We start from the raw sequence: 13574 nt of genomic DNA on the forward strand, positions 1-13574 counted from the left end.
GTTTTGATGGTTCCTCAGTGTGGCTCAGACTCCTCAGGATGCCAGGACTGGGCAATCTGGAATGTTTCTCTGCTTGCAGATGAGTCACGAGAGCTAAAACAGAAGTAGTCAAGTGTGAAGCAGGAATAAACTCTGTATGAGCATGCTGTGTATATGAGTGAAAAAGTGCTTGAGGGTTTTAAACTTTCTGTACAAAAATGAAGGCTTGTCATTTACATTGAGTTATAACCAAAGCACTGTTTAATCTGACAACTATTAGTGTTGATTACTGTTGAGTATATTTCACAGCTTAAAGGGGCCGTCTCACCCTTCGCAGAAACCTCTGCACCAAGTAGTGAGTCGCCATTTTCCATGCTAGCGATATTCCAAAAACAATCTGCAATAATTTGATGACATTCTAGACCAGGGGTCGGCAACCTTTTTGCCATGTAGTGCCAATTAGAAATTTTCTTGTTAGTTAGTGTGCCATTCAAATAGGTGTTGTTAACTATGTGTAATTAGACACCACACATTTTAGACGGATATGGATATTTAATGCATTGAGCAAATTCACCATTGCACTTGTTTTATGCCATTAACCTCACACACTTTAACCCACTTTATGCCAGTTGTTTGCTGCACCCTTACGTTTTCTTCCATTTCACCAATTCATCGCTCAGCAGTTCTGGCTGATACGGGCATGTCTTTTATTCTTGATTTTATTGTCTCTTTATTTGGCAGCCCCTCAAAAAGACTATCTGAGCTGGAGAGAAAGGCCTCCTTAAAGGTCTCATTGCATCGTTTTTTCATTAATTGTGCGGTGGTCTCTAGTATGAATGAATGCCCTGTGAGACGGCTTTGGTGAAAAAAATGCTGTGGTTCTCCTGTTTCAGGCTGTTCTAGTTTGGTGGAGGAGTGGGTGGCGGGAGAACAACAGGATTTCAGCTCTTACTCATTAATATTCATGACATGTAAATGTGTTACCTCTGATTGGCTAACAGCAATCAGTAAACGTGTTACCTCTGATTGGCTAACAGCACTGTGACGCTACCTCCAGTGGGTCAGAACAAGCGGATGTGGGTGTCTTTGTAAAAACTGTTTTGATTGGCTATTATGGTCTCGACATCGATGTTTTGACCAATAACAATGTAGATAACACGAATTTTGCATCACATTCAACGAGATTTAAACGAGACTAAAGATGGCGACTTACAAATAATGTGTAAGCATCGTTGGAGTTAATAAAGTTTGAACAGCATGAAGGAACATACCCCAACCCCCTGAAATTAATAAAAAAAAATTTCTCAACGGATTTGGCATAATATAAAAAGGTCGTTTTTTTACTCAGAAAAGGCGGAAATCCGCCGAAAAGCGGAAAACTCTCATCCCTGCCTAGCTTGTGACCATGTCATGCATGCTAACATGGAGAATATGAACATGCTATTTTGTAACAAAAACCTACGAACAAAAAGTTCATGTTTTACTTACAGCTTGTGAGCTGGTGGTCGATCGTCTTGACGGTACAGATCCAAGTATTAAAAACAACCTTGAAGCAAAACCACTACTGAAGGCACTGAAGTTTGAAAAGTCACTTTGGTTGAAATGATCAGAACACAGTACTAACGCTGCATTATACTTCGCTGGTGGTGTTCCAAAGATAAATTCCAACCATTTCTTCTTCAGCTCTTCTATCTTGCAACGTTGCTCCGCTTAGGTTTCGTTTCTGTTGGCGGCTCCAGCCCGACTTTGGACGCTCGTAACTCGGGCAGGGGAGGTCCCAGCCTCCCCAAACTTGGCAGCCAGCAACCTCTGCCCTCTCCCCAACGAACCAGTGCTGCCAGGGCAGGCTAGCCCTGCACCTTGGGACGTAATTCGCCCCGAGGTGAGCCGCGGCGCTCTGCTTAGGTTTCGTTTCTGTTGACGACTCCAGCCCGACTTTAAATGCTCGTAACTTGCGCAGGGGAGGTCCCAGCCTCCCCAAACATGCAACGCTGATGTGTTACTGCCACAAATAACACAGGCACGAACTTGTTCAGCCATGTTTTCAGCTTGCTGTTAGGTCCTCTTCGTTAGCTACTGACGAGATGGGCTCTGCTATCTCTCCTCGCGCTGAAATCCGAACTTTCTTCCCATGGGCGGTCGCAAGCCAAGGTGGGCGAGGCCATGAATACTAATTTTCGAAGTGACATAAATTCCTATGGCTTTTTCAGATCTGCTAGTTTTTCCAACTATTTTCTTTCATAAGCTAATACAGGGAATGGGAGTAGAATTACATTTTCACATGCAGCATGCATATGCAACTCGGAGTGAACTATGGTATTTCAAAAAGAGCCAGTATTAAACAGTTTTGGTGGAAGGGCACCTTTAATGTATTCACCATCTGTGAATGGCTTTCCATGTTTAGCTATGCAGTGAGAAATGATATAGCTAGCTTCAGTGGCATTGTTTTTAGCTGAGGTAAAGACTTTTAAAGTGTGGGCTTGCTTCCCATATCCGCACACTGCGCGTGAGATTGATTCGTCCCTATCTGCCTGATCTTTGAAAGTCTTTTCGTGCTTTGCCTCGAAATGACGTTTAACACTGGATGTTCGACACACAACACTTTCAAAACACAACATGCACACAGCACGGTCCCTCTGAGAAACGAACCCATATTCTTTGGTCCACGAGGAGAGGAAAGCCCGAACTGTCGGCTTCTTTAATGCCATCTTAGCGCAACTGCTGCATCAAGTGGCCCATCTCGTGAGAAATATGGGGAGGGGAAGTGTTGCCAGATTGGGCGGTTTTAAGTGCATTTTGACGGGTTTTGAACATATTTTGGGCTGGAAAACGTCAGCAGTATCTGGCAACACTGGGAGGGGAGCGCTATATTGTTGCATAGTCATGCTAAAAGAGCAGGCTCGCCATGCAAAAGCCAATGACAGTTCAAGATGACATTTGAACATTTTTAATGTGTTGATTAGGTTTGTGTATCATCGTCAGTGTGCCACTGGAAATTCCTCGGCGTGCCACAACTGGCACGCGTGCCTAGGGTTTCCGACCCATGTTCTAGACCATAGAGCTTAAAGTGTAACATGAAATTCAAGATATTTTGTCAAAGTATCTGCATTTTAAATCCTTTCAACCAATCCATTCCATTTTCATGTAGTTATTCCATTGTAATCGACCAGAACCGGTCTCAGCCATCTCATGGGCGGCCATGAAGGAACGAAAAGATAAGGCATATTTTGTTCAAAGCTTCCACATATGACACATAGATGAAAAAAAGGTTTGAGATGGGTTTCGAAGGGATCACCAACAGTGAATTTGCGAAGGTTTTGCTGCACAGAGAGCTAACAGAGTAATGGTGACGTGCTTTCAAAATGCAGTGGCCTGTATGTAAACAAAGATAATGAACTGGATTCTGGGAATGGTGGGCCAGCCCTTTAAAATCATATAACCTTCATTTATTGATGGTTATATAACTTTTAATGTAACTTAGATTTTAAATAGATTTAATATATTTAACCTCTTTCAACCTAAAGGTGGTTGGGAATCACTTCCTACATTGTAAAAAATTTGTCTTTTTTTTTACTTTAAAATGTGTATAAAGACACCTACTTCACGCTGTTAAAAAAAACAACCTAATAGAGGTACATCTGTTTACCCACCTGTCTGTCTTTCTGCTTTACTGGTGTTCTCCAATCTGCTGTTGCATGGCATGAGCCATACTCTGTGTCCTGAAGCTTTTGCTCTGTTTGGCAGGGAGCCACGGAAGGTTCTGCTGCACAAAGGCTCCACAGGACTGGGCTTCAATATCGTGGGTGGGGAGGATGGAGAAGGAATCTTTGTATCGTTCATCCTGGCAGGTGGACCAGCTGACCTGAGTGGCGAGCTTAGAAGGGGAGATCGCATCCTATCGGTCAGTAATTCCCTATAATACAGAGGCAACTTCATAACATCTTACTGTAGCAGTAAAACCCAAACATGTACAGTTGATCCTTGTTTAAAAATAAATAAATAGGGGGCTATCTAACTTATGCATCATCCTTTGTTTTTTAACAATTTTTTAAAAACATTTTCTCAAAAGTATAGTGTTTGGGTGTTCCCAGTCCAAGCGGTAAATTGTCTTACTTGTTTATATGTATGTTTAAAGACATTTCTTTGCATATATTTCTGGTAATCCTTTATTCCAAGTGCCATAAAACAATATTTGAGGTGTAGGTCAAAATTTAGCGTATTGGGCCAAAAGTTGAAACTTGTGGTTCAACATTTGTGATGCATTCTTTAAATTAATTAGAATATAAGATTGCTGACAATGTTTGCTGTTTAAAAAATCATATTTTTTTGTTTTAGGGGTGAGGGTGTTTAAGAATTAAATAAAACGTGTAAATAATATAACAAATTAAACGTCAGACTTTAAAACCATTTAATTAAACATCTCTGTTGTGTCAGGTGAATGGTGTGAATCTGCGAAACGCCACTCATGAGCAAGCTGCAGCTGCACTGAAGAGGGCCGGTCAAACTGTCACCATTATTGCCCAATATAGACCTGAAGGTACAGATAATATTAAATTTACTTTGCTTTATATTAGTAAAATCATGTTCTGCATATGGTATATTGAACAGAGAGGCAACAGATAAGCTGCTATCTAGCTTTGTAGTGATCTAAATGCTTACAAAAGTCTTTTGTAAGAAACCCCACATTGGTGGCCAGGTGGAATGGTCTGTGCATTATTTATGAAAGACATTTGAGAGGTGGTGTGTTGTGAAAAAGAAGGCTGATCTGGAATCCCCACTGCATTTGGTTTTGAACATATTTCAAACATATAGAATATAAGATTCTAGGGAAGCCCTGAAGGTCAGAGAAGCAGCTTTGCGACCAAAAGGTCACTGGCTTAATTCCCTGGACCAGCAGGAATGTCTGAAGTGCCCTTGAGCAAGGCACCTAATCCCCAGCTGCTGCAGTGTCCACTGCTTTGGGTATGTGTGTTCACATCCCCAGATGGGTTAAATGCAAAGAATGTACTCTAATGCAGTGTTTCTCAACCACTCATCTAGTGGGCCGTGAATTTTTTTTCAACTTGAAGCTAATTTTTAGGAGGGTACTGGGTTGCATCTGACGTCACATCCGCCTCATTATGTATGCAAGACATAGTGGTGGTCAGCTAAGCTCACTGTTCACAAAGCATTACTATCACTGGGGCGCCTGGCTAGTTGTTAAAATGCCCTATGCTTGCATTGTTTTGGGCTGCTCGAATCAAACAAACCATGAAACTGTTAAAGGTTTCTTCTGGGTTCCCCATGAAATGATAGAGTGAAAGTGCAAAGGGTTTTACTAAAAGATGATGAGAAAGGTGGCTCTTGAACCTTTCACTGCGATGGAAGGGAGCGGAGTTGAAGGACGCTCGAGTTTGCAATGATTACTTTGTGAAAGGTTTGTAAATCTCTCTGATTTATTTCATCTGGATTTGCAAATGACTTTTCTTGTCGCATATATAATATGCGTAATACCCACGTCTTTAAAGGGGTTTCTGTGGATTTTTGTGAATGATTTAGCTGGAAGAGAAGAACGTGGAGGATTAAGAATCGAGCGGCTGTGGTTTGTTTACACCCGATACTAAAACTTGTAGCATTCTAGCAACCATCACAGAGACGGGTACAAAAAGCCCAAAAATGCCTCCTTACCTGGGCAAATACAATACAGGATTTATCTTGTAGTATCTTGATCCCCAGATCTTTAACCAAGCCATCCATCATCCGTAACCGCTTATCCTGTACAGGGTCGTGCGTAAGCTGGAGCCTATCCCAGCTGACTATGGGCAGGAGGCAGGGTTGAATGGCACTCACATTCACACCTACGGTCAATTTAGAGACACCAATTAACCTAACCTGCATGTCTTTGGACTGTGGGGGAAACCCACGCAGACACGGGGAGAACATGCAAACTCCACACAGAAAGGCCCTCATCGGCCACTGGGCTCGAACCCAGAACCTTCTTGCTGTGAGGTGGTAGTGCTAACCACTACACCACCATGCCACCTCTTTAACCAAGCCACATATAAAAAGTTGTACGCCTCCATGCCCTTCCAGGTTTTCATCTGTGTGTCCATGTAGAACAATGTCTGCAGCATCAGGTAGTTTGAGATGTTGGGGAACTCAACGGATGGATGATTTTCCAATTCATAGGAAAAATCCTACTTTGTTAGCATTGGGATCTATCCCAATGAGTGGTTTCTATGTCCACTTCTTTTAAGTGTACTTCTTGGTTTTAATAACTTGCTTGTTTGATGTACACAAACATGGCAATAAGTTCTTGTGTTAATTGCCCAGACTCCACTTTTGGATCATTAATCCCTTTTGACTGAGAATGCCCTGCATGCATGGTTTGGCTTCTGGTACATCCATACAGTTTTAAATACAATACCTACAATTAAAACAGTTTGTTTTTATTGCATTTATTGAATGCCTGAGCTCCTATCTGTAACAGGGAGTGATGTTGCGTTCCATTAATACAATTACAATAGATTATTAGATTCTAATAGAATGCCTTGCCTGTCTATGGTCCCAGTCATCTCTGCTGATGGGGAACTCTCACGGCGCCTTTCTCGTCACAGGGTTTGTTGTGCCTCGGACAGGATGCAGCCTTTCTTAGTCTGAACACGCCGGGCATCTCGGTCAGCAGTAAGTTGGTACCAAGAGGCCGGATCGAAACCGAATGTCTTTATGTCTTGCTTGACACAGTCCTTCCAGCGTTTTTTGGGTGTGCCCCTCTTTCCTTCAGCAAGTTCCCCAAACAGCATCTGTTTTGGTATGCGGGTGTCCTCCATTCGACATACGCATGCCCGAGCCACCTTAGTCTGTTGTTGCTAACCATTGTTTCTGGGCACGTTGTAATACTACTGTGTTGGTCTTTTTGTGCCACCATTTGATGTTGAGGTTTGACATAGGGAGCGCTGGTGGAAGGCTTCTAGGCTGCAGATCTGGTAAGCAAGAGTGGGCCATGTCTCACTGCCATATAGTAGAGATAGAAGCACAATCCATCCATCCATCCATCCATCCATCCATCCATCCATCCATTATTTGTAGCTGCTTATCCTATTCCACAGGGTCGCAGGCAAGCTGGAGCCTATCCCAGCTGACTATGGGTGAAAGGCGGGTTACACCCTGGACAAGTCGCCAGGTTATCGCAGGGCTAACACAGAGACAAACAACCATTCACATTCACACCTACGGTCAATTTAGAGCCACCAATTAACCTAACCTGCATGTCATTGGACTGTAGGGGAAACTGGAGCACCGGAGGAAACCCATGCAGACATGGGGAGAACATGCAAACTCCACACAGAAAGGAAGGGCTCGAACCTTCTTGCTGAGAGGCGACAGTGCTAATCACTACACCACCGTGCCGCCCCGGAAGCACAATCTATTCTAAAACAATAGAAGAGCCAAAATAATTGGGAATATTTTTTAATGGGCGTTACAAGTGTGAATAGATGGGCCTTAAAGTAGAAAAGGTTGAGATCCCCTGATCTAATGTACATGTGTTGAGCGTGTTTAAAGGTCATAGGCAACGGATGGAGGTGAAACGTAGAATATCAACTTTATTGTCTAGAAGAATGACCCAAATAGCGAATTCAATCTTCTTAGTGTCTAATTTGCACCCTAAAATTGAATAAAACAGTTAAAATATGCTGTTTTGCCCAATTTCCGAAGGTTTGTTTACATCTCACTTAGGCGTACTTTCACTGCCAGGGGACCGTTGTCGTGACGTCATTTAAGCCAAACAGACTGGGAGCAGCTCTGTGTTTACCTGCGAACCGAGCAAAAGTGTACGGACTTTGGTTGTGAGAGGTTGTGTAAAAAATCTGAAAGCGATTAGCGATTTTGAAGCAGGAACTCTCCAAATTAAATATCGAGAGGTGAAACCATATATGTATGAACCTCTGGCCGTTGCAAAGCAATCGGTGAATGTGGCTCACTAGTTTGACCGTGTGGCCTCGGAATCGGACAGCGACTTGGCCGACTCTGATCGCGGTGACCCCGGACCTCAACAAGACTCTTTTTTGCTTGAGCGTTCCTGCTCCGTTTCTTCTTTGACTGCTTGATTTTGTTTCACGTGCACAATCCACTCTCTCTGCCTCTTCTTCTCTTCCGGAAAAAGCCAACCCACTCGCTCCGCCTCTTCTCTTTGGGAAAAAGCCAACCCACTCGCTCCGCCTCTTCTGCTTTTTCGGAAAAAGATAACCCACCCGCTCCGCATCTTCTCCTTTTTCGGAAAAAGCCAACCCACTCGCTCTGCCTCTTCTCCTTTTTCGGAAAAAGCCAACCCACTCGCTCCGCCTCTTCAACTTTTTCGGAAAAAGCCAACCCACTCGCTCCGCCTCTTCACCTTTTTTGGAAAAAGCCAACCTACTCGCTCCGCCTCTTCTCCGCTTTCGGGAAAAGCCAACCCACCCGCTCCGCCTCTTCTCCTTTTTCGGAAAAAGCCAACCCACCCGCTCCACCTCTTCTCCTTTTTCAGAAAAAGCCAACCCTCCGGCTCCGCCTCTTCTCCTTTTTCGGAAAAAGCCAACCCACTCGCTCCGCCTCTTCTCCTTTTTCAGAAAAAGCCAACCCACTCGCTCCGCCTCTTCTCCTTTTTCGGAAAAAGCCAACCCACTCGCTCCGCCTCTTCTCCTTTTTCGGAAAAAGCCAACCCACTCGCTCCGACTCTTCTCCTTTTTTGGAAAAAGCCAATCCACTCGATCTGCCTCTTCATCTCTTCCAGAAAAAAACAAGCCACTCGCTCCGCCTCTTCACCTCTTCCGGAAAAAGCCAACCCACTCACTCCCCCTCTTCTTCGTTTTCAGCAAAAGCCAACCCACTCACTCCGCCTCTTCGCTTTCGGAAAAAGCCAACCCACTCGCGCCGCCTCTTCTCCTTTTTCGGAAAAAGCCAACCCACTCGCTCCGCCTCTTCTCCTTTTTCGAAAAAGCCAACCCACTCGCTCCGCCTCTTCTCCTTTTTCGGAAAAAGCCAACCCACTCGCTCCGCCTCTTCTCCGCTTTCGGAATAAGCCAACCCACCCGCTCCGCCTCGTCTCCGCTTACGGAAAAAGCCAAATCCACCCGCTCCGCCTCTTCTCCTTTTTCGGAAAAAGCCAACCCACCCGCTCCGCCTCTTCTCCTTTTTCGGAAAAAGCCAACCCACCCGCTCCGCCTCTTCTCCTTTTTCGGAAAAAGCCAACCCTACCGCTCCGCCTCTTCTCCACTTATGGAAAAAGCCAACCCACCCGCTCCGCCTCTTCTTCGCTTTCGAAAAAAGCCAACCCACTCGCTCCGCCTCTTCTCCTTTTTCAGAAAAAGCCAACCCACTCGCTCTGCCTCTTCTCCTTTTTCGGAAAAAGCCAACCCACTCGCTCCGCCTCTTCTCCGCTTTCGGAAAAAGCCAACCCACTCGCTCCGCCTCTTCTCCGCTTTCGGAAAAAGCCAACCCACCCGCTCCGCCTCGTCTCTGCTTTCGGAAAAAGCCAAATCCACCCGCTCCGCCTCTTCTCCTTTTTCGGAAAAAGCCAACCCACCCACTCCGCATCTTCTCCTTTTTCGGAAAAAGCCAACCCACCCGCTCTGCGTCTTCTCCTTTTTCAGAAAAAGCCAACTCTACCGCTCCGCCTCTTCACCTCTTCCGGAAAAAGCCAACCCACCCACTCCGCCTCTTCTCCTTTATCGGAAAAAGCCAACCTACTCGCTCCGCCTCTTCTCCGCGTTCGGAAAAAGCCAATCCACCTGCTCCCCCTCTTCTCCTTTTTCGGAAAAAGCCAACCCACCTGCTTAGCTTCTTCTCCGCTTTCGGAAAAAGCCAACCCTCTCGCTCCACCTCGTCTCCGCTTTCGGAAAAAGCCAATCCACCTGCTCCGCCTCTTCTCCTTTTTCGGAAAAAGCCAACCCACCCGCTCCGCCTATTCTCCTTTTTTGGAAAAAGCCAACCCTCCCGCTCCGCCTTGTCTCCTTTTTCGGAAAAAGCCAACCCACCTGCTCCGCCTCTTCTCCGCTTTCGGAAAAAGCCAATCCACCTGCTCCGCCTCTTCTCCTTTTTCGGAAAAAGCCAACCCACCCGCTCCGCCTCTTCTCCTTTTTTGGAAAAAGCCAACCCTCCCGCTCCGCCTCGTCTCCTTTTTTGGAAAAAGCCAACCCACCTGCTTAGCTTCTTCTCCGCTTTCGGAAAAAGCCAACCCTCTCGCTCCACCTCGTCTCCGCTTTCGGAAAAAGCCAATCCACCTGCTCCGCCTCTTCTCCTTTTTCGGAAAAAGCCAACCCACCCGCTCCGCCTCTTCTCCTTTTTTTGAAAAAGCCAACCCTCCCACTCCACCTCGTCTCCTTTTTCGGAAAAAGGCTACCCACCTGCTCCGCTTCTTCTCCGCTTTCGGAAAAAGCCAGCCCACTCGCTCCGCCTCTTCTCCGCTTTCGGAAAAAGCCAACCCACCCACTCCGCCTCTTCTACTTTTTCGGAAAAAAACAACCCACCCGCTCCGCCTCTTCACCTCTTCCGGAAAAAGCCAACCCACCCGCTCCGCCTCTTCTCCTTTTTCGGAAAAAGCCAACCCACCCACTCCGCCTCTTCACCTCTTCCAGAAAAAGACAACCCACCCGCTCCGTCTCTTCTCCTTTTTCGGAAAGAGCCAACCCACTCGCTCCACCTTTTCTCCTTTTCAGAAAAAAACTCCCACTCGCTCCGCCTCTTCTCCTTTTTCGGAAAAAGCCAACCCACTCGCTCCGCCTCTTCACCTCTTCCGGAAAAAGCCAACACACTCGCTCCGCCTCTTCTCCTTTTTCGGAAAAAGCCAACCCACCCGCTCCGCCTCTTCTCCTTTTTCGGAAAAGGCCAACCCACAGGCTCCACCTCTTCTCCTTTTCGGAAGAAGCCAACCCACTCGCTCCGACTCTTCTCCTTTTTCGGAAAAAGCCAACCCACTCGCTCCGCCTCTTCACCTCTTCTGGAAAAAGCCAACCGACTTGCTCCACCTCTTCTCCGCTTTCGGAAAAAGCCAACCCACCCGCTCCGCCTCTTCTCCTTTTTCGGAAAAAGCCAACCCACCCGCTCCGCCTCTTCTCCGCTTTCGGAAAAAGCCAACCCACCCTCTCCGCCTCTACTCCTTTTTCGGAAAAAGCCAACCCACCCGCTCCGCCTCTTCTCTGCTTTCGGAAAAAGCCAACCCACCCGCTCCGCCTCTTCTCCTTTTTCGGAAAAAGCCAACCCACTCGCTCCGCCTCTTCTCCGCTTTCAGAAAAAGCCAACCCACTCACTCCGCCTCTTCACCTCTTCTGGAAAAAGCCAACCCACTCTCTCCGCCTCTTCTCTGCTTTCGGAAAAAGCCAACCCACTCGCTCCGCCTCTTCTCAGCTTTCGGAAAAAGCCAACCCACTCACTCCACCTCTTCACCTCTTCTGGAAAAAGCCAACCCACTCTCTCCGCCTCTTCTCTGCTTTCGGAAAAAGCCAACCCACTCGCTCCGCGTCTTCTCCGCTTTCGGAAAAAGCCAACCCACTCGCTCCGCCTCTTCTCCGCTTTCAGAAAAAGCCAACCCACTCACTCCGCCTCTTCACCTCTTCTGGAAATAGCCAACCGACGCGCTCCGCCTCTTCTCCTTTTTTGGAAAAATCCAACCCACTTGCTCCGCCTCTTCTCCTTTTTTGGAAAAAGCCAACCCACCCGCTCTGCCTCTTCTCCTTTTTCGGAAAAAGCCAACCCTACCGCTCCGCCTCTTCTCCGCTTTCGGAAAAAGCCAACCCACTCGCTCCGCCTCTTCACCTCTTGCGAAAAAAGCCAACCCACTCGCTCCGCCTCTTCTCCTTTTTCAGAAAAAACCAACCCACTCGCTCCGACTCTTCTCCTTTATCGGAAAGAGCCAACCCACTCGCTCTGCCTCTTCTCCTTTTTCAGAAAAAGCCAACCCACCCGCTCCGCCTCTTCTTTTTCGGAAAAAGCCAACCCACTCACTCTGCCTCTTCTCCTTTTTCGGAAAAAGCCAACCCACTCGCTCCGGCTCTTCTCTGCTTTCGGAAAATGCCAAAACACTCGCTCCGCCTCTTCTCCGCTTTTGGAAAAAGCCAACCCACCCGCTCTGCCTCTTCTCCGCTTTCGGAAAAAGCCAACCCACCCGCTCCGCCTCTTCTCCTTTTTTGGAAAAATCCAACCCACTCGCTCCGCCTCTTCTCCTTTTTTGGAAAAAGCCAACCCACCCGCTCTGCCTCTTCTCCTTTTTCAGAAAAAGCCAACCCTACCGCTCCGCCTCTTCTCCACTTTCGGAAAAAGCCAACCCACCCACTCCGCCTTTTCTCCTCTTTTGGAAATAGCCAACCCACTCGCTCCGCCTCTTCACCTCTTCCGAAAAAAGCCAACCCACTCGCTCCGCCTCTTCTCCGCTTTCGGAAAAAGCCAAACCATCCGCTCCGCCTCTTCTTTTTTGGAAAAAGCCAACCCACTCGCTCCGCCTCTTCTCCTTTTTCAGAAAAAACCAACCCACTCGCTCCGACTCTTCTCCTTTATCGGAAAGAGCCAACCCACTCGCTCTGCCTCTTCTCCTTTTTCAGAAAAAGCCAACCCACCCGCTCCGCCTCTTCTTTTTCGGAAAAAGCCAACCCACTTGCTCTGCCTCTTCTCCTTTTTCGGAAAAAGCCAACCCACTCGCTCCACCTCTTCCGGAAAAAGCCAACCCACTCGCTCCGCCTCTTCTCTGCTTTCGGAAAAAGCCAACCCACCCGCTCTGCCTCTTCTCCTTTTTCGGAAAAAGCCAACCCACCCGCTCCGCCTGTTCTCCTTTTTCGGAAAAAGCCAACCCACCCGCTCCGCCTCTTTTCCCCTTTCGGAAAAAGCCAACCCACCCGCTCCGCCTCTTCTCCTTTTTGGAAAAAGCCAACCCACTCGCTCTGCCTCTTCTCCTTTTTCGGAAAAAGACAACCCACCTGCTCTGCCTCTTCTCCTTTTTCGGAAAAAGCCAACCGACCCGCTCCGCCTCTTCTCCTTTTTCGGAAAAAGCCAACCCACCCGCTCCGCCTCTTCTCCTTTTTCGGAAAAAGCCAACCCACCCGCTCCGCCTCTTCTCCTTTTTCGGAAAAAGCCAACCCACCCGCTCCGCCTCTTCTCCTTTTTCGGAAAAAGCCAACCCACCCGCTCTGCCTCTTCTCCTTTTTCGGAAAAAGCCAACCCACTCGCTCCGCCTCTTCTCCTTTTTCGGAAAAAGCCAACCAACTCTCTCCGCCTCTTCTCCTCTTTCGGAAAAAGCCAACCCACTCGCTCCGCCTCTTCTCTGCTTTCAGAAAAAGCCAACCCACTCGCTCCGCCTCTTCACCTCTTCCGGAAAAAGCCAACCCACTCTCTTCGCCTCTTCTCCGCTTTCGGAAAAAGCCAGCCCACTCGCTCCACCTCTTCACCTCTTCCGGAAAAAGCCAGCCCACTCGCTCCGCCTCTTCTCCGCTTTCAGAAAATGCCAACCCACTCGCTCCGCCTCTTCTCCACTTTCGGAAAAAGCCAACCCACCCGCTCTGCCTCTTCTCCGCTTTCGGAAATAGCGAACCCACCCGCTCCGCCTCTTCTCCTTTTTCGGAAAAAGACAACCCACCCGTTCCGCCTCTTCT

At 47.4% G+C, this 13574-nt stretch overlaps 1 protein-coding gene across 4 annotated transcripts in view; it reads left to right on the plus strand.

Annotated features, from left to right (window-relative positions):
- The window catches only part of dlg3 (discs, large homolog 3 (Drosophila)), a 292322-nt gene that overhangs the window by 134860 nt on the left and 143888 nt on the right, over window positions 1–13574 (plus strand). For all 4 annotated transcript variants that reach the window (XM_060927732.1, XM_060927733.1, XM_060927734.1 and 1 more), the window contains 2 exons: window positions 3724–3880; window positions 4414–4516. In XM_060927732.1, the coding sequence (XP_060783715.1) occupies window positions 3724–3880; window positions 4414–4516 (260 nt within the window). The remainder of the gene's footprint in view (window positions 1–3723; window positions 3881–4413; window positions 4517–13574) is intronic.

The sequence above is a fragment of the Neoarius graeffei genome, chromosome 8 (assembly GCF_027579695.1).
Source record: "Neoarius graeffei isolate fNeoGra1 chromosome 8, fNeoGra1.pri, whole genome shotgun sequence".
Classification (NCBI taxonomy): domain Eukaryota; kingdom Metazoa; phylum Chordata; class Actinopteri; order Siluriformes; family Ariidae; genus Neoarius; species Neoarius graeffei.